The 17,164-nt window shown below is 64.8% G+C and overlaps 1 protein-coding gene across 1 annotated transcript in view; it reads left to right on the top strand.

Moving 5' to 3' along the window:
- Window positions 1-542: 542 nt before the first annotated feature.
- The window catches only part of CCDC57 (coiled-coil domain containing 57), a 39,777-nt gene continuing 23,155 nt past the window's right edge, over window positions 543-17,164 (top strand). The window contains exons 1-14 of the mRNA XM_059671589.1: window positions 543-904; window positions 2,658-3,072; window positions 3,554-3,662; window positions 5,138-5,239; window positions 6,179-6,336; window positions 6,410-6,484; window positions 8,610-8,810; window positions 10,677-10,835; window positions 11,956-12,118; window positions 12,498-12,632; window positions 13,577-13,778; window positions 14,222-14,374; window positions 14,877-14,980; window positions 15,765-15,929. Of these exons, the coding sequence (XP_059527572.1) occupies window positions 2,666-3,072; window positions 3,554-3,662; window positions 5,138-5,239; window positions 6,179-6,336; window positions 6,410-6,484; window positions 8,610-8,810; window positions 10,677-10,835; window positions 11,956-12,118; window positions 12,498-12,632; window positions 13,577-13,778; window positions 14,222-14,374; window positions 14,877-14,980; window positions 15,765-15,929 (2,133 nt within the window). The 5' untranslated portion in view covers window positions 543-904; window positions 2,658-2,665. The remainder of the gene's footprint in view (window positions 905-2,657; window positions 3,073-3,553; window positions 3,663-5,137; window positions 5,240-6,178; window positions 6,337-6,409; window positions 6,485-8,609; window positions 8,811-10,676; window positions 10,836-11,955; window positions 12,119-12,497; window positions 12,633-13,576; window positions 13,779-14,221; window positions 14,375-14,876; window positions 14,981-15,764; window positions 15,930-17,164) is intronic.

Genomic DNA, 17,164 nt, shown 5'->3' with positions numbered 1-17,164 from the left:
AGAGTAGCTGGGATCTGAACCCCGGCTCTGTCACAGCAAGTCAAAGGTCAGGGCCCTCCCCAGCTCCTCCGTGGGCCAAGCTGTTCCTGTGTCTTCCCGTGACAGGCTCCCGCCCCCACTCCCCCGCGGCCTGGCTGGTGGACCCGCCGCTGACCTGCACTCCTCCCCGCCCTCCCCAGGCGCTGTCCCCGCGGGTCCACTGGGCCGGGGCGTTTGTCCAGCACTCGCAGGGCCAGCTCGGGGCCCAGCCCTGGACGCAGGCATGCCATCCGCGTGGGATACACAACGGACAGCAGGGGCCGGGCCGGGCTGTGCAGAAGTCCCAGCCTCTGTGCCCATCACTGCCCCGGCCCCGCGGTGCCCCCGCCGGGCGGCTGAGCACACGCTTCGTCTCCACTTGGGGCAGCTGTGCCCCTCGGCCCGTGGACGCTCAGCCGCGGGGACGGTGTCCCGGCTGCAGCACCGGTTGCCTGCAAAAACGGTTGTTTCCTTCTGAACGTCTCTCTGGACACGCGAACTGAAGCACACACGCTGGGCGCGCACCGCGCGGGCAAACTCTCACGCCAAACCTGGCCACACCCGCGCCCGCTCAGGTCCACCCTCGGGGAGCTCAGCGGGTGAAGCCTCGGTCGCCTCCCGTCCACCCCGCCACCCCCCGGCGGCCCGGGGCCCTCCTCGCTAGGCTGACCCCACCAGAGTCGGCGGGGACCCCACGCGCCCCTTGACGCTCGGGTGCCAGACCGGGTGTGGCGGGGCAGGAGGAACCGGAAGAAGTCCGGCATGTGTTTCCGGCCGGCGGGACCCAAGCGCTGCACCGACCTCGCCCGGACCCCGGGGGATGGACTCGTGTTGCTATGGCAACGCAGCGGCCCCAGCGGTGGCTCCGGGCGGGCGTTCGGGTGAGGTAAGGGCGCGGGGCTCGGGGCGCGGGTGCGAGAGGGGCTCGGGGCGCCGCCTCCCGTCGCTTTCCTGGGAAAACCTCGGGACTCTGAAGTCCGGCGCGGCCCGGTAGGGTCCCCCGCTCGGCAGTCCCCGCAGACGCCCGCGCCCGGTCCGCGGGCGATTCACCTCCTGCCCCCGCGGCGCGGCCCACGGAGAGCTCCCCGCGGCGGGACTCCTGCCCAGGCAGCCTGTCCGGGCGATGGGTTCGCGGGCCCCGCCACCTGGCGCGACCCCGCGGGGCTGACGGTACCGAAGCCCTTGTGCCCGGTGAGCGGGTGTCCGCCATCCACCCCGCGCGGGCTCGCCCTCCCCGGGCCGCCTCCCACCGCGGGCCCAGCCCAGCCCGTCGCCCCGCACCCAGAGCCACAGGGGCAAGGGGACCCTGGCCCGTCCCGGGCGCCCTGGGCGAGCACCCTCCGCCCCCCTCCCGGGATCTGGGTTTCAGACAGAGGCCCCCAGCCCCAGCTCCTTGGGAAGTCAGGTCCCTCTGCCTCCCGGGGTCATGCCCTCGCGTCCTAATGGGCAGCGGACACAGGCCTGCGGGTGTGGAGGCGGCCCCTGAGCCGCTCGGATCGGAGGAGGCGGGAGGTGCCGGGGCCCAGGCTCAGGTGGAGGCGGCGGGAGTGGGCTTTGCTCCGCGCCCGGCCCCGTGCCAGGTGCTCAGGGTCCAGATCCGCTCCCCTCCCTCCCTCCCCCTTCCCTCCGGGTTTACTGAGCACCTGTCTGTGCCAGGGGCTGGGCCCTGGTCCCTCCCCTGCTGGGCACGGTTTTCCGAGAACGTGTGGTTCCTCCCGGGGAGGCTGCGGGTGCCGGTCGGTGCCGGCTCTGAGCCTGGGCCGCGGTGGGACTGGCACAGGGGCAGGCGCTGACGAGGCGGGAGGGCGCTGCACCTGGGCTCGTGCCGTGGGTCTGGTGTGCACCCTCGAAGCTGGTTTCTCCGAAGCAGCTGGAAATGCAGAGGGAGCCATGCTGGCTGGCTGCATGGGCCCGGCTCCATCCTGGACACGTTGATTTTATCTTGAAAATGGCCAGCAGCCCGGGGCTCGGGTCACGCGATTGGATTTCTGCACTAGAAGGGCAGCTCCGGAAGGTGGCCGTGTGCCCGATGCCGACGGCACAGGGCGGGGCGGGAGGGTCCTCGGGAGCCGTGGGCCTGCAGGCCTGGCTGTGCTCGGGCCCTGTCCAAGGGATGGCCTGTGTGCACATCGGCTTCGGTGGACGGGCCTGCCAGACCCAGACTCACCAGGCACCACGGCCACCGGGCTCCTGGCCATTCGCTGGGTCATCACTGGGACACTCACCCCGGGGCCTCTGCCCACGGGGTTGTCCCACGTCTGGGCTTTCCCGGAGCTCTGTGGCCGGTCCGGCGGGACCGGGCCTGACCACTGGGTTCCCAGGGATCCAGGCTCTGCCACCAGCGCAGGCCACAGTCCATGGATGCGTGTCGCTTGTGTCCTGCGTCACATGCATGGCACTTGTGATGCATGTGCCATGTTGATATGCGTCACATGTGTGCCGCTTAGGACACTCGTGGTCGGGGCGTGTGTGCTCCTGGCTGCTGGGCCCTGGGGGAGCCGCCGCGTGGGGCTCCGGAACGCACAGTGCGACCGACAGCGGGGAGCCGGCCCGGAGCTGCTTCCTGGGGTGACGGCGACCGGAGCCTGTGGCTCCGAGGTGGGCTCCCTAACGGAGCCGCTCCCCGCCTCTCACCACAGCTGCCGCCATGCTGCCGCCGCCCTCGGAGCAGGCCCTGAGCGAGCTGCTGGCGCGCAAGGAGGAGGAGTGGCGCACGCTGCAGGCCCACCGTGCCCGGCTGCAGGAGGCGGCCCTTCAGGACGCGCAGCGCCGGCTGGAGGAGGCCGAGGGGAGGCTGCGGCGCCTGCAGGAGGACTTCCTCTACAACCTGCAGCTGCTGGAGGAGCGGGACCGGGAGCTGGAGCTCTACGACGCCGCCTTCGCCCAGGCGCAGAGGCTGCAGGAGGCCAGGCAGGCCGAGGCCAGCGAGCTCAAGATCGAGGCGGCCAAGCTGCGGCAGGCGCTGGCCAGTGAGGCCCGGCGGCGGGAGGACCTGCAACAGCAGCACCAGCTGAAGCTGCAGGAGCACCGCCTGGCGCTGGAGCGGGTCCACAGGTGGGCACACCTGCGCCTCCCTCACACGCGGCCCTTTCAGTGGCTGCCCAGCTGTGCTGTGGGTGCTGGGCCCACGCCCCCGGCAGGCGCAGAGCTGACCACCCCCACCCCACCCCGCCCCGCCGGGTCCAGCCTCTCCCGGAGCTGGCAGTGCCTCGCTCACTGCTCGCCCGTGGTGCAGACGCTGACCTCAGGCCATTCCCGATCCTGGTAAAAAGGACACTGTGGCCCTGGCCAGTGTGCTCAGTGGGTGGTGTCAGCCTGTGCACCGAGACGTCACTCTTCGATTCCGGTCGAAGCGCAGGCCCCGGTGGGTGCAGGCTCTGCTTTGGGCAGACTCTGGTGTGGGTGTCAGTGCTGCTCTCTGGGTCCTGCTGGCGCCGCCCCTCAAAAGCAAAGTACCATTCACACTCACACGGCTCCCGGCGTCGCGTCCTCTGAGCACTGTCCAGTGGGGCGTCTCGATGCTGTCTCTGCCCAGCGACAAGAATGCTGAGATCGACCGCCAGCGGGAACAGTGTGAGGAGCTGAAGTGGCAGCTGGAGAGGAAGCTCCAGGAGCTGGACGGCGAGCTGGCTCTGCAGAGGCAGGTAGGAGGCGCCGGGCCCTGCCCGGGCTGCCCTGCCCGGTGTCCCAGGCTCGGGAGGACGACCACTAGTAACTGTGGGCGTCTGGGGGATCACAGCTGAAGGGTGCGGTCAGAGTGGGGTCCCAGTGTGCTGAGCTGGGACCTGGGTTTCCCCGGAGGCTGGGTGGGTGTAGACAGAGGAGCTGTGGGGGCTGAGCCCGGGGTGAGGACAGGTCAGGTGGGGCACTTTGGCTGCAGGACGCTGGCAGGGGGTGAGCAGGAGAGGCTCCCAGGGGCTGCCTGTCGGGGAGGCGGGGACAGGGTGGGCGAGGGTTCTGGTCCTGGGCTGACTTCCCTGGGTCACAGGCCGGGCTCCGCCTGCCCCCTGGCGGCCACAGCCTGCAGAGTCTGCGCAGAAGGCAGTGCTTGGTCCTGTGACGCCTCAGGACCAGTGGATGCGATGATGTTCACGTTCTGGCTCCAGTAAGGTTACTCATGCGACCCTGGTACTTCGTTTTGCTCCTCAGAGGGTACAAACAGTGAAGGGTGGCTCTGCAGTCCCACCTGCACAGTGTGAGGCCCCTCCCCCCGGAGAGCGACAGCCAGGTGTGGGCCCAGCGCGGGCTCCCTGTGTCCCCAGTCGCTGAGCCAGCTGGATGCTCACGGGAGGCGGGAGCCAGTGAGCCTGAAAGTGAGACAGAGGCCGAAGTGCTGGGCTCCCTGCTCCCACACCTGCAGGCAGGACCTGACGGGTGGGCCCTGATTGTCACATGGGGGGCCTTCTGGGGGCAGGAGGCTCTTCCCAGCAGGAGGGACCCAAGAGAGTGGCTGCAGGGACAGGCCGGGGGCAGCTATGCCGTGGCTGCAGTCGGCGGGAGCCGGGAGGCTGTGCAGGGGAGGAAGGTCGCACTGCGGGGTGCATCCTGGGAAGGGGCGCCACTAAGGAAACAGGAGGGAACAAGACAGACAGACAGACAGACACACAGAAGCAGAGAGAAGGGTGGGAGGAGGGTGCTTCAAATGCCAGGAGAAATGGCACTGGACGTGGCGGGAGCGCAGGGATGCGACTGCTGGGTGGGCAGGGGCAGTGTTATCGTCGTCATGGTGACTGCGTCTGCCTTTAGAATGAGCCCTGGGTGAAGCTGGGAAGGGCCTGGTGTAACGGGAGGCGTGGGGTAGGGTTGCCCAACCGGTTGCCTGTCTGTTGTAGCAAGAAACCAGCAGATGAGGAGGAGTGACACTGGTGGTGGGTGTGAGCATGGCCGGAGACTTGAGGAACCCCCCGGAAAGCCCTTCGGAGTGGTGGTCCGGCCAGGGCTCGGGTCTGGTCCCCCGTCTTCACGCTTCGCCCTGGGCCTCCCTGCAGCTCAGTGTGCTGCATAGCGAGGATTGCGGCCACGGGACGGCTTGCCGCCAGGCCGCGCCCTCCAAGACGCCTGAGGCTCCGTGTGCACCCCGGGTCTGCTGTCCTGCCCACTCACCCTCTCCCACCCCCAGGAGCTGTTGCTGGAGTTCGAATCTGAAGTGCAGAAGAGGGAGCACGGGTTCCGGCTGCACGCCGACAGCATGAGCAGCACAGTCCTAACCCACGAGCTCAAGGTAACGGGCGCGTCTGCCAGGGCCTCTAGTGGTGAGGTGGCCTCTTCCTTTGCACGGAGCCCCCACAGGGCCAGGGCCTTTAGCACCGAGTCAAGGATCAGCCTGAGGGGAGCGAGCTGTCTGTGCAGGGGAGGTGACAGGGGGCGACGCCTGGCCCGGCCCAGCGGCCCTGGCTGGTGCTGGTCGGATGGATGCCCTGTCCTCGTGGTCAGCTAGGTCCCTGCCCCACTGCCAACCTCCCCACCAGGCCTGCAGTCCATGGGGAACACTCGCCATTGGGGGCCCAAGGACCCTGGCGGTTCTCTGTGGCTGGAGCCCATCCCTAGTCTGAGTTCCTGCCACAGACACCAGTGCCCACCATGGGCCCCACCTGCCCCAGGGCCAGCGAGGCATCCAGACCGCAAGGTTGGGCTGCCCACAGTGACCCTCACCTGGCCACTGTGGGGACTTCTGAGCGCCAGGGGAGAGGAGATTTGTGGGGGTCACCCTGTGCTCCACCGCATGGAGGACACTCCTGTAGGGGGGCTCCGGGGGGAGTCCCAGGCGCAGGCCCTGGCCCCACCTGCTGTGGAGTGGGTTCCAGACCCCAACACTGCTGCCCCCAGGGCCCACGCCCGGGAGCTGATGGGGCAGCAGCTATTCCGCCTCCAGATGTTAGTCGAGGAAACTGAGGCCAGAGAGGTTACTTAGAAATGGAGTGTGCGGCCGGGATTTCAGCCCCGTTCCCTCAACCTCCACCTGCATGTGTGAGTCCGGATCTAATAGTGTTCACACCTCCTGTGAGGAAATGAAGCCGGTACACTGGCCCGTTGGAGTGACGGCCGGGTCACGCGGCCTCGTGGGGGTGCGGGCTCTCCAGGCTGTGGGCCCCCCGGCATTCTCTCCCGATCCCGATGGGTGACGCTCACAGCCTCATCCTGAAGCCTCTTCCTGTCTCAGGTTAAGCTTCTGAACAAGGAGCTGGCGGCGCTGAGAGAGGCCGGGGCCCAGGCTGCCGAGTCCCTGCAGGGCGCGCAGGCGGCCAAGGCGGAACTGGAGGAGCAGCTGCAGCGCGCCGCCTGGGAGCTCCGGGACCTCGCCGCCGTGAAGGAAGCCCGGTGCGGGTCTCTTCCGGGTCCGGGGGGTCCTGGCCGACTGCGGCGCTTTCCGCTCACACGTGGTTCTTCTCAGGATAAAAGACCTGGAGGACAAGCTCCAGTCGGTGCAGCTCACCCGGAACACGGAGCAGGAGACCTTCCGGAGGAAGTGAGTCTCTGGCCCCCGTCGATGGCGTGGGCGACCTGGGCCTGCAGTGCAGACGCCTGTGCGCGCCCGGTGCGGCCAGGGGAGGTGGAGAAACCCTGTTCCCCTCGCTGTGTTTTCAAGTTTTCATCCCGAACCTCTTAAATTATGAATTGAAATAGTTGAGAATGAATATCATTTCCAGCATCTTACAGTACTGTCATTAAGAGCCAAAACTGCTCTTTAACACCCACCTAGACACCATAGCAGTGTCACACCCACTTGCATTCAGTTAAAAGTGCAGCCCAGCCGGCATGGCTCAGAGGTTGAGCCTCGACCCAGAAACCAGGAGGTCAGGGTTTGATTCCCGGTCAGGGCACAGGCCCGGGTTGGGGGCTCCATCCCCAGTAGGGGGTGTGCAGGAGGCAGCCGGTCCATGGTTCTCTCTTGTCACTGATGTTTCTTTCTCTTCCTGTGTGAAATCACTAAGGATATGTATATATACTAGAGGCCCGGTGCACAAAAATTTGTGCACTGGCAGGGGAGGGTGGTGGGAGGGGTGTCCCTCAGCCCCACTTGTGCCCTCTCACAGTCTGGGACCCCTCGAGAGATAACCACCTGCTGGCTTAGGCCCGCTCCCCGGGTGGCAGATGGCAGGCCCGATCCCTCGGTGCCTGCCCCGCCTCCCTGGGTCGCGCACATGGCAGGGCCGATCCGGGGGTTCGGGCGCCGCCCTGGGTCAGGTCGCACACGGGATGCCCGGATGGAGGCCAGGCAGGCTGGCTGATCGCTGCTGCCCCGCCCAGCCGCCCCGGGTTGGGTCGCACACGGATGCCCAGATGGAGGCCAGGCAGGCTGGCTGATCGCTGCTGCCTCGCCCGGCCGCCCCGGGTTGGGTCGCACACGGATGCCCGCCGCCCCGGGTCGCAGATAGCAGGCCCAGATGGCAGCGGGGCAGGCGGGTGACGCTGTCTCGCCCTGCCTGCAGTATGCAAATTAGCTGCCATCTTTATTGATGGTTAATTTACATACCGTGCTGATTAGCCAATGGGAGGCGTAGCGAAGGTATGGTCAATTACCATGTTTGTCTATTATTAGATAGGATTTTAAATATATTTTATTGATTTTTTACAGAGAGGAAGGGAGAGGGACTGAGAATTAGAAACATCAATGAGAGAGAAACATCGATCTGCTGCCTCCTGCACACCCCCTACTGGGGATGTGCCCACAACCAAGGTACATGCCCTTGACTGGAATCGAACCTGGGACCCTTGAGTCCGCAGGCCGGCGCTCTATCCACTGAGCCACACCGGTCAGGGCGAGCGTATATATTTTTGAAGTGTGGAGCCATACTTGGGCTGTGGAAGCTTCACTGCCCTTTCTCTCCTCGGCTCCTGTTCCTGCTCCTCCCCAAGCAGTGTTATCCGAGTAGAATGGCGCCTCCTGCGGGCAGCACGCGTGTGCATGAAAACCAACATAGACTTCACTGAGGTCGCAGGCTCTGTTCCTAAGTGAAGGTGTTACGTTCACAAACAACGACACGGGCTGTGAAGCTCAGTAACTGCTCAGGAAGCTGCCGTGTCCTTGGGCTGCTCTTCTACCAAAACGAGACCCCCGGGCTCCCAGGGCCTGCGTGGGGCCGGGCTGCCGCGTCCCACACCCTCCAGCTGGGAGCTGCTGGCTCTGGCAGCATCTCACGTGCTGACCTCCTTCCAGTTACGTGCCAAGTACGTTGGACTGTGTGCCAGAGAACAGGCGGTGCCCACGGGCACGGGGTCTGCACGCCGTGGGCAGCGTTCACCTCACAGTTTTCTGAAGTTGGATACGAGGCCTCACAAAGACACGTGACTGGGACGAGGGCCGACGGCTCCTGCTCAGAGGGGCCTGTGGAACCCGCGGGCCTGGGAGTCTGCATTCTGCCCAGTGCTCCCGGCCCGCCTTCCCAGGCCTCTGACGCAGACGTGGCTTCAGTTCAGGGAAGACGCTCGCACACGCTCAGCGCTGTGAGCCAGGCCGCTGTGGGGGCCCCTCCCCCATAGCTGTCTGTGGGGTGTCCTCAGAACACACGGGAGGCGAGTACAGCACAGAGGGAGACAGTGAAGACTCGCCCATGAGCCCGCTGTGAGAGCAGGGGCGCTCCGTCTTCCAGGCATGAGGAGCTCGACCGGGTGGCCAGGGAACGGGACGCGGTGCTGGCGTCGGTGAAGGGCGCGCATGCGGAGCAGCTGCGGGCGCTGGAGGCCCGGGTGCTGGAGCTGCAGGCGCAGTGCGAGGCCCTGGAGCTGCAGGTGCGCAGGGCCGAGTGGAGGCAGGCGGACGCCCTGAAGGAGAAGGACGCCGCCATGGACAGGTGAGTGCGGGCTGTGGCCCCGGGAAGGGGCGTGGTCACTGTCCAGTGCAGGTGTGGGATGGTGCAGTTGGTGCGCGGGAAGGTGCGCCTCTGCTTGTGAATGGAGAGCACCTGGCACTGAGCACCACACACTGTGCGGCCGTCACCACGCTCCGCCCTCGGAACCTGCCCCCTAACCGAGCCTGTCCCCAAGCACTCCGCCCACCCCAGCCCAGCCCCCACCTGCTCCCTCTGTCAAGCCTGGCTCTTGAGGGACCGCCCGCCGGTGGGTCACGCTGTGTCCTGGGTCGGCTCACTTCCCCCAGCGCATGTCCTCCAGGCGTCCTGCTGTCACGGGCCAGGTTTCCCTGTGGAGGGCGCCTTTTGTTTACCCAGCATCGGTGATGGGCGTGGAGTCCCCACCCTCTGGCTGCCGGGGAGCTGTGCTGTGAGCACGCGGTGGGTCTGTTTGGGTCTCCTCTCCGCTCTCTCGAGGCTGGGCCCAGAGGAGGGAGGGCTGGGCTGGTGGGAAGTCATTCACTTGTGAGGAACCACCAGCCTGTTGTCCATAGCAGATGCCCAGTGGGTCCCGCCTCTCCCTTAGCTGGTTCCTTTAAGCCCGGCTTTCTTCCCGCTTCCCAGCCGCCTCGGTCCCACGGCGCCCGGCGTCCAGGGAGAACCGGCGGGCACCTTTGTCATGGGCACTGGGGCTGAGCGCCCGTCCCCTGCCGCGCTCGGGAGATAATTGAATAACTCACGTCAGTGCTGGCCTTGCCCTGCACCGGCTTTTCCCTTGTGGGGCTGCTGTCTCTTCTCCACTGGGAATCCTTTGCCAAGTGGCCTTTCTGCTAAAGGAACAACGGCTTTGACAACATAAAACCAGGCGGCGCAGCTTGCTCAGGCGCTTCCTTAGGTGCCGATGTTGGTTGGTTGTGGGACCCGCTCAGTGGGCCGGTGGGGGGTCGGGGAAGCTGAAGCGAGTCGTGCTCACAGTGTGTGGCCGGCGGTGCTGTGTGGCCCCTCCCAGGTCTGCGGCTTCCTCCCCTCCCTTCCTCACCTCTAAGGCTTTCTTCTTGTGAAATTTCCCCAGCTTTTGGTGATTTTACCAGGGAACGTAAGGTCATTATAGCTCAGGGGTGGGCAAACTTTCTGACTCGAGGGCCACACTGGGTTCTTAAACTGGACCGGAGGCCGAACAAAAGCATGGACGGAGTGTTTGTGTGAACTAATATAAATTCAAAGTAAACATCATTACACGAAAGGGTACGGTCTTTTTTTTTTTTTTTAGTTTTATTCATTTCAAACGGGCCGGATCCGGCCCACCGGCTGTAGTTTGCCCACGGCTGTTATAGACCCTCATTTTACTATTCCGTTTGAAAGTACGTGCTGAATGTCCATGTGGAGTGCTGTGCCAGGCGAGGACGGCCCGAGAGCCGGGCACAGGCCCGCCTCGGCGCAGGGCTCAGCTGGTCTCTGGGGTGTGTGTGGGGGGGTCCGTCTGCTCCTCTAGGCGGGGAGGTCTCCCTGGTGTGGACGCAAGTGTGGAGGCGGCATAATCTGCAGCATTTCCCTGAGGCCCGCGTGCGTGTGCGAGTGCGAGGGTGCATGTGTGAGTGTGTGTGTGTATGCGAGTGCGAGTGTGCATGTTCAGGTGCGAGTGTGTGCATGTGCGAGCGTGTGTGTGTGTGTGTGTGTGTGAGTGCGAGTGTGAGTGTGTATGCGAGTGTGCATGTGCGTGTGTGGGTGTGAGTGTGCATGTGCATGTTCAAGTGCGAGTGTGTGCGTGTGTGTGTGCGCGAGTGAGTGTGCGAGTGCAAGAGTGCGAGTGTCTGTGCTGGGTGTGAGACCTCGCACAAGAACCTCACTCCCAGCTGCCTTCCTGCCCAGGCTCCGGGAAGAGGCGTCCGCGCTGAGAGCCAGCTGGGACGCGCAGCTTGCTCAGCTGTCGAAGGAGACAGTCTCCAAGGACCTGCAGGTCCAGTCGCTGCAGGAGGACGCGGCGCAGCTCCGGGCTCAGCTGGCCCGGTGCCAGCAGGACGTGGGCAGGTGAGGTCCCCTCAGACCTCGTCATGGCGCCCCCTCTTCCTGCCACTGAGTCCCTAGTCACATCCTGTTGGGGAAGAAGGACAAGAAACAGGAAACAGATGGAAATAGGTTTTCTCAGTCCCTTCTGTCTTCAGTCTCACCGCTACCTACGCCCACCCTCGTTCCAGCCTTGCGTCTGCTCCCTCGGCTTTAGCTTGAGCTCTTTCGGCGGAGCCATAGACTGTAACTTTGCACCGTTCCCCTTTTCAGAGAAACACACGCCTTTAACGCTGGGAATGTTCTTCCAAGCACTGCTCAGCTGCGTCCCACAGGTTTTCACAATATTCCGTTAGAAATGTTCCCTGACTTCCCTCGTGGCTTTTCTTTGGTCCGTGGTCACTTTTTTTAAGTTCGATTGATTGGGATGACATTGGTCAACATGAACATACCGGTTTCACATGTAGGTTCTATGTGACGAGACCTGTATGTTGCCCTGTGTGCTCACCACCCAAAGCCAGATCTTTTCCTGTCACCCTGTATTAGGCCCCTCCCCCCAGGTCCATGGTTATTTAGAAATGTGTTGCTTAATCCCCCTTTATTTTGGGATTTCCAGATACCATTTTGTTACTATCAATTTCTTTTAAAAAAAATGATTTTATTGATCTTTTACAGAGAGGAAGGGAGAAGGATAGAGAGTTAGAAACATCGATGAGAGAGACACCTCGATCAGCTGCCTCCTGCACACCTCTTACTGGGGATGTGCCCACAATCAAGGTACATGCCCTTGACCAGAATTGAATCTGGGACCCTTCCGTCCACAGGCCGACGCTCTATCCACTGAGCCAAACCGGCCAGGGTGTTACTACTGATTTCTGACTTAATTCTGTTCTGGACAGAACATTTTCTGTGCGTATTTGTTTTGTGGCTTTAGGGTGTGACTGTCTGATGGGGACCCCCTTGGGCCGTGTGAACACCGTCCAGGCCTGCGGGGGGGGGGGGGGGGATGAGAGGGGGCGGGGCAGGGAGGTCTCGCCTCTGTCCCGGCAGGTTTCTGCCGCTGTCGACAGGCGTGAAGTCTGTTGTTTATGGCCCTGGGGGCGAGGACGATGTTCACATCCACGGTTCTGACTCTGGCCCGTAGGTACCAGCGGGAGCTGTCTCTGGCGGTGGAGAGGGAGCAGAGCCTGGAGCGGGACAAGGTGCAGCTGGGCCTGGACTGGCAGCGGCGCTGCGAGGGCCTTGAGCGGGACCACTACCAGCAGCACGAGGGGCTGGTGCAGGGGCTGGCCTCGGCCAGGGCACAGGTGCGCGGCGTCTCCGAGGCGGCGTGGGCCCTCTCATTCGGAAACACTGGTCCCCATGGAACGGTTGGACTCAACATCGAAAGTTGTGATCAGCGTGTCCCTGTCTGCCCACCAGCCTCGCCCGTGTTTCATTAGCTGTTTCTCCCACTGACCCGTGCTGGGCGGTTCCCACGTCCACATGCAGCCGGTCGGGCAGCCGGGGTGGTGGGGCCGGGAGGACGGCTACGTCCGGAGTCCCGCCGCTGCCCAGTGCTGCGGGGATGCCAGTCACCATGTGTCTCCGTGGCACTTCTCCTTGGGCATCTCTGGCTGCCTCTCAGGAGCTGGCATGGACTGAAGCTGGCACTGCTCCCAAGGTGACGAGTCCGCATCTCCCCAGGTCGCTGCCAAGCTGCAGGAGGCGGAGCAGAGGCTGCGAGACCAGGAGGTGGTGCTGAGGGCCCTGACCCTGGAGAGAGACCAGGCCCTGCAGGCCCTGAGGGACCACGGGCTCAGCCCGGAGCAGGAGGTGCCGGTGAGTCCCCGTCCTCCCCTGCCCCCGGGGTCTAAACCTCCTGCTGCCGGGCACCGGCCCAGGGCCGCCTCTGTCTCGCTCGTGCTGGAGTTTGAGCATTCGTTGTTTCCACTCACCGTCTTCTCTCTGATCTGCTCCGAGTCCTGTCCTACCCGGTCGGTTTTTGTTTCAGATGATGTATTTTTCATTTCTGCAGATGCCATGTGGTTCTTTTTTTCCCCTTTAATATAATTTTATTGATTTCAGAGAGGAAGCGAGAGGGAGAGAGGGATAGAAACATCAGTGATGAGAGACTCACTGACCGGCTGCCTCCTGCATGCCCCCCACTGGGGAGGGAGCCCGCAACCTGGGCCTGTGCCCTGACCGGAATCGACCTCGAGCCGTGCTGGCCGGGCCGTATTTGGTTCTTGCCCTGCTCTTGCTTTTCCTCAGGCCCCTGAGCAGGTGGTAGTGATGGTGCCTTAAGCCCTGGACTATCCCTTGCACCATCTTTCTGGTTCATCCCCGTCCATGCTGAGCCGCAGTCCCCTGGGTCCTGTTCTGTTGGCTCAGGCATCGCTGGGGGACATTAGAGGGCACCCACATTTTGGCTGTTGCACGTTTCCGTGTGGGCTGACCCTCCGTTCTCCTGGGCCTGCCCTGGGAGCGCCTGCGGGGCAGAGAACAGCCACCGCCCCAGTGCACAGGGTCCTTTCTCCGCCTCCTGGCTGCTGCGTCTTTACTGTCACAGGCACCAGCCGGGACTAGTGACTTTTTGACTGAAAAGGACAAGCCCCCAAAAAAACAGTCTTGCTTGTGAAACAGAAGGACAAGAGACCTTCACACTCCTGTTCACTTAGGAAGGGAGGGAGGTCGCTGCAGGGTTTGACGGAGGACAGATGAGGGGCGCGGGGAGCGGGGTGAGGGCAGCACCCATAACCATCGCCCCTTCCTGGACGTGACAGGGGCTTCCTCGGCATCAGGAAGAGGCGAGCGCACGTTTCCCGTCGGGCGAGATCCAGCGGCTGCAGGAGCAGAACGCGAGCCTGCGGAGTGCGGTTGCGCAGATGAGGGCCGAGATGGAGGCTCTGAGCGAGCAGGCGCTGCCCCCTGCCCAGCCAGCAGGAGACACGGCAGCCGCAGGCACCCCCGCAGACGCTGCCCCCGGTGAGCGAGGGAGACTGAGAGGTGCATGTCCCTTCAGAGTCGGCTTCAAAGCCCACCGCAGCCCGCCGCCAGGGGAGGGGTCTTACGTCAGTTCTGTACGTAGGATAGAAGCTTCTTATTGGTGAACGGAAGAGAAAAGTGAGGGTGCTCACTACCTCCGGAACAGGGACCGCGCCAGCTGGGGCGGCCAGTTCAGCACCCCACCCGGTTCAGGGGGGCCCTAGGGCTGTGGGTGCTGCCTGGATGGGTTGGGCCCCAGCTCCTGAGCCCTCCCCGCAGAGCCTGGCCAGCTGCTCCGTGGACGCTGCACTCTGGGGACGAGGGGAGGGAGGCACATGGGTGCCGACACTGAGGGGCGGGCAGGGCAGGGCAGGGGGGCAGCCGCTCCAACTGGGGGAGTGTCCACCCCTGTGCGCGTATTTACAGGCGGTTTTTTTGGTCAGATTATGTTCTGGCTCTGGAAGCAGAAATACGAAATCTGAAGGGTAAGTTTAAAACCCTGGAAGAGCAGCTGGGAGACACACTGGAGCCTTCGAAGACACCCTCGTCTCTCGCTGACGTCCTGCCCGGCGTCTGTACCGCAGCCGACGCCCCCGGTGAGAGTCCAGTCACGGGTTGAGGGCCCTGTCCCAGCACCGTCACCCCAATGCAGAAGCAAGCTCAGGCCCCCATTCCCAGCCCCAGGGCTAGCCGCTGTCCCCACGCCCCCCCCATCACTGTCCCCACGCCCCCCCTCCCATCGCTGTCCCCACGCCCCCCCTCCCATCGCTGTCCCACGCCCCCCCTCCCATCGCTGTCCCACGCCCCCCCTCCCATCGCTGTCCCCACGCCCCCCCTCCCATCGCTGTCCCCACGCCCCCCCTCCCATCGCTGTCCCACGCCCCCCCCCCATCGCTGTCCCACGCCCCCCCTTCCCAGTCGCTGTCCCCACGCCGGCGGAGCCCCAGTCCTGCCCCTCCACAGCCCTCGCAGCAGGCTGCCCTCACTCTTCCCTCTCTCTCTCTGTGGGGCCCTCCAGTCACTCCTCATCCCACTGGGGACCGGAGGCAGGGATGACTTCTCGCTTGGCAGGCGGAGCCTGACAGCCTCTCTCTGCAGGAGGGGCTGTGCCCGCTGGTGGCGCATCCTTGGGGCTGGCGCTCAGGCGGCTGGGAGACAGGACACGTCTGCTGAGCTTCCTGGTGGCCCGGCTCCGAGAGAAGGTACCGCCTGACCTGTGCCTGCGGGTCTCTGCTGGGTGCTCCTGGGTGGGCAGCTGGGGGCCGGGAATCTGATTGAAAATACATTTCACTTCCTGTTCGTGGGACCACAGCTCTGTAAGCACACGTGGGCGAGGGGGTCACATCTGCGATGCTTCCCAAGCCCACCGCGTGGAGTCTCAGGCGCACACGCACACACACGCGTACACACACATGCGCGCGCACACATGAGCGCACACACATGCGCGCGGGGGCAGGGTCACGGTGGGGCTCTCACTTTGTCCTGGAACCACAGCCTGGGACATGCCCACCTCCGCGTGGTTTTATTTTTAAGTAACGGTGTCTGTCTCCAGTGCCCCCTTTGCTAGCGTATGTGACAAATTCCACGAGCTCGGCACTTGGCAGGGTCCTTACAGGGTCGCTGCACTTGCCTCTCCTGGGGGGGGGGGACTTGGTGCGGGTTCTTTACCTCCGCCTGCCCCGCCCCTCTCCCGGCCCCGCCCCTCTCCCGGCCCCGCCCCTCCGCCTGCCGCTCCCAGCCCCGCCCCTCTGTTGGCCCCGCCCCTCTCCCGGCCCCGCCCCTCCGCCTGCCGCTCCCGGCCCCGCCCCTCTGTTGGCCCCGCCCCTCTCCCGGCCCCGCCCCTCCGCCTGCCGCTCCCAGCCCCGCCCCTCTGTTGGCCCCGCCCCTCTCCCAGTCCCGCCCCTCTCCCGGTCCCGCCCCTCTCCCGGTCCCGCCCCCTCCTCCTGCCGCTCCCGGCGGCCTCCCTGACTGCCTCCCAACGCCCAGGTGCTGCAGGAGCCCCTGCAGGGGGGCGCCGTCTGGCAGGAGCTGCCTCACGAGGTGGACCAGGTGCACCTGGAGGTGCGGGAGCTGCAGAAGCAGGTGTCTGAGCTGGAGAAGCATCTCGCCGCAGCGCCCACGGCTCCGGCCGGCACCGCCCTCGAGAGACCGGTGAGCGCCCTGCGCCCGCCCCCGATCTGCACCTGTGGCTGCCTGTCCCGGCCTCGCTGCAGAGGGCGCCCTGCGGGTGCTGCCCAATTAGTCAGCAGAGCCTAGGCCTGTGGGCCGCCCACCTCTTCCTCTGCCTTCCCTGGGGCCCCTCCTTCTCTTCCCCTCTCCTCTCCTCTTCCTTCCCCCTCTCCCTTCCCCTCCCCCCTACCCTCCCTCTCTCCCTCTCTCCCTCCCCCTCTCCCTCCTTCCCCTCCCCCTCTCTCCCTCTCTCCCCCTCTCTCCCTTCTCCTCCCTCTCTCTCCCCCTCTCTCCCTTCTCCTCCCTCCCTCTCCCCCTCTCCCCCCTCCCTCCCCCTTTCCCCTCCCCTTTTAGGGGACACCCTGCTGAAGGGGCAGTACCAGCCTTGGCTCTTCAGGTCTTTACGATCCTCGGTTCAGAGGCCAGGCATAGGGAACCGCATGTGTGATGAGTCTTGGCGAGTTGCCAAGAGGCCCCGAGAGCCCCCCGGACCGAGTGCTGATTTGGGGGTTCCTTCAAGAGGACCCTGTCGCTTCCATGAGCTTCTCTGAAACCACTGCCAGCCCCTGTGGCATGGGCTCCGTCCTCGTCCTGGTCAGGCCCGCAGCCCACTGCCTGTCCCGCTCTGTGGTCCCAGCCAGGGTTCCGAGCCACAGAGCGCCCGCAGGGGTGCTGACCCCCAGGGTCCCCTGCCGGCCCTGAGACCTGTCCCCCAGTGAGCGGTCGTCAGAGTGAGCCCTGCCTGGGAGCGGGCGCTCCGCGCTCAGGCACCGAGAGTGTAGACATGGAAGACCGCCTGTTGTCTTTTCCCAGCAGCTCCCAGAGCCAGCCGGTGGGAGTGCGGCAGGGACGGAGAGGACTGGGGGGGCGGGAGAGGAGAGGAGAGGAGACCTGTCCCTGGAGTTCTCCCCCTAGGGCGTCCCCGTGAGGGGTGCCTGTGGGAGACGGTGGGGTGGGGGGAGATGGGCACTGACCTCTGTACCTTCGGGTTCGATGCGTCCTGCAGCCCTAAGGCTAGTCCCCTGCCTCCCACACCCACAGCTCGCCTGCGTTCTCACGTCACTGATTCCACCTGTCAGAGCAAAGGGGAGGACGTGGTGCAATAAGCAGGACTTAGAAGCAAGGAGAGTGGTCTCTGGGCCACAGGCCAGGCAGGTGGGGACGCGCCTCGCGCCTCGCCCGGAGGTCAGCGTCTTCTTTCAGTCCCAGCGTCTTAT

This window comes from Myotis daubentonii, chromosome 16 (assembly GCF_963259705.1).
Source record: "Myotis daubentonii chromosome 16, mMyoDau2.1, whole genome shotgun sequence".
NCBI classification, from domain to species: Eukaryota; Metazoa; Chordata; class Mammalia; order Chiroptera; family Vespertilionidae; genus Myotis; species Myotis daubentonii.
Note: the sequence above shows the minus strand (reverse complement) of the source record. Positions and strands in the feature narration are given on the sequence as shown.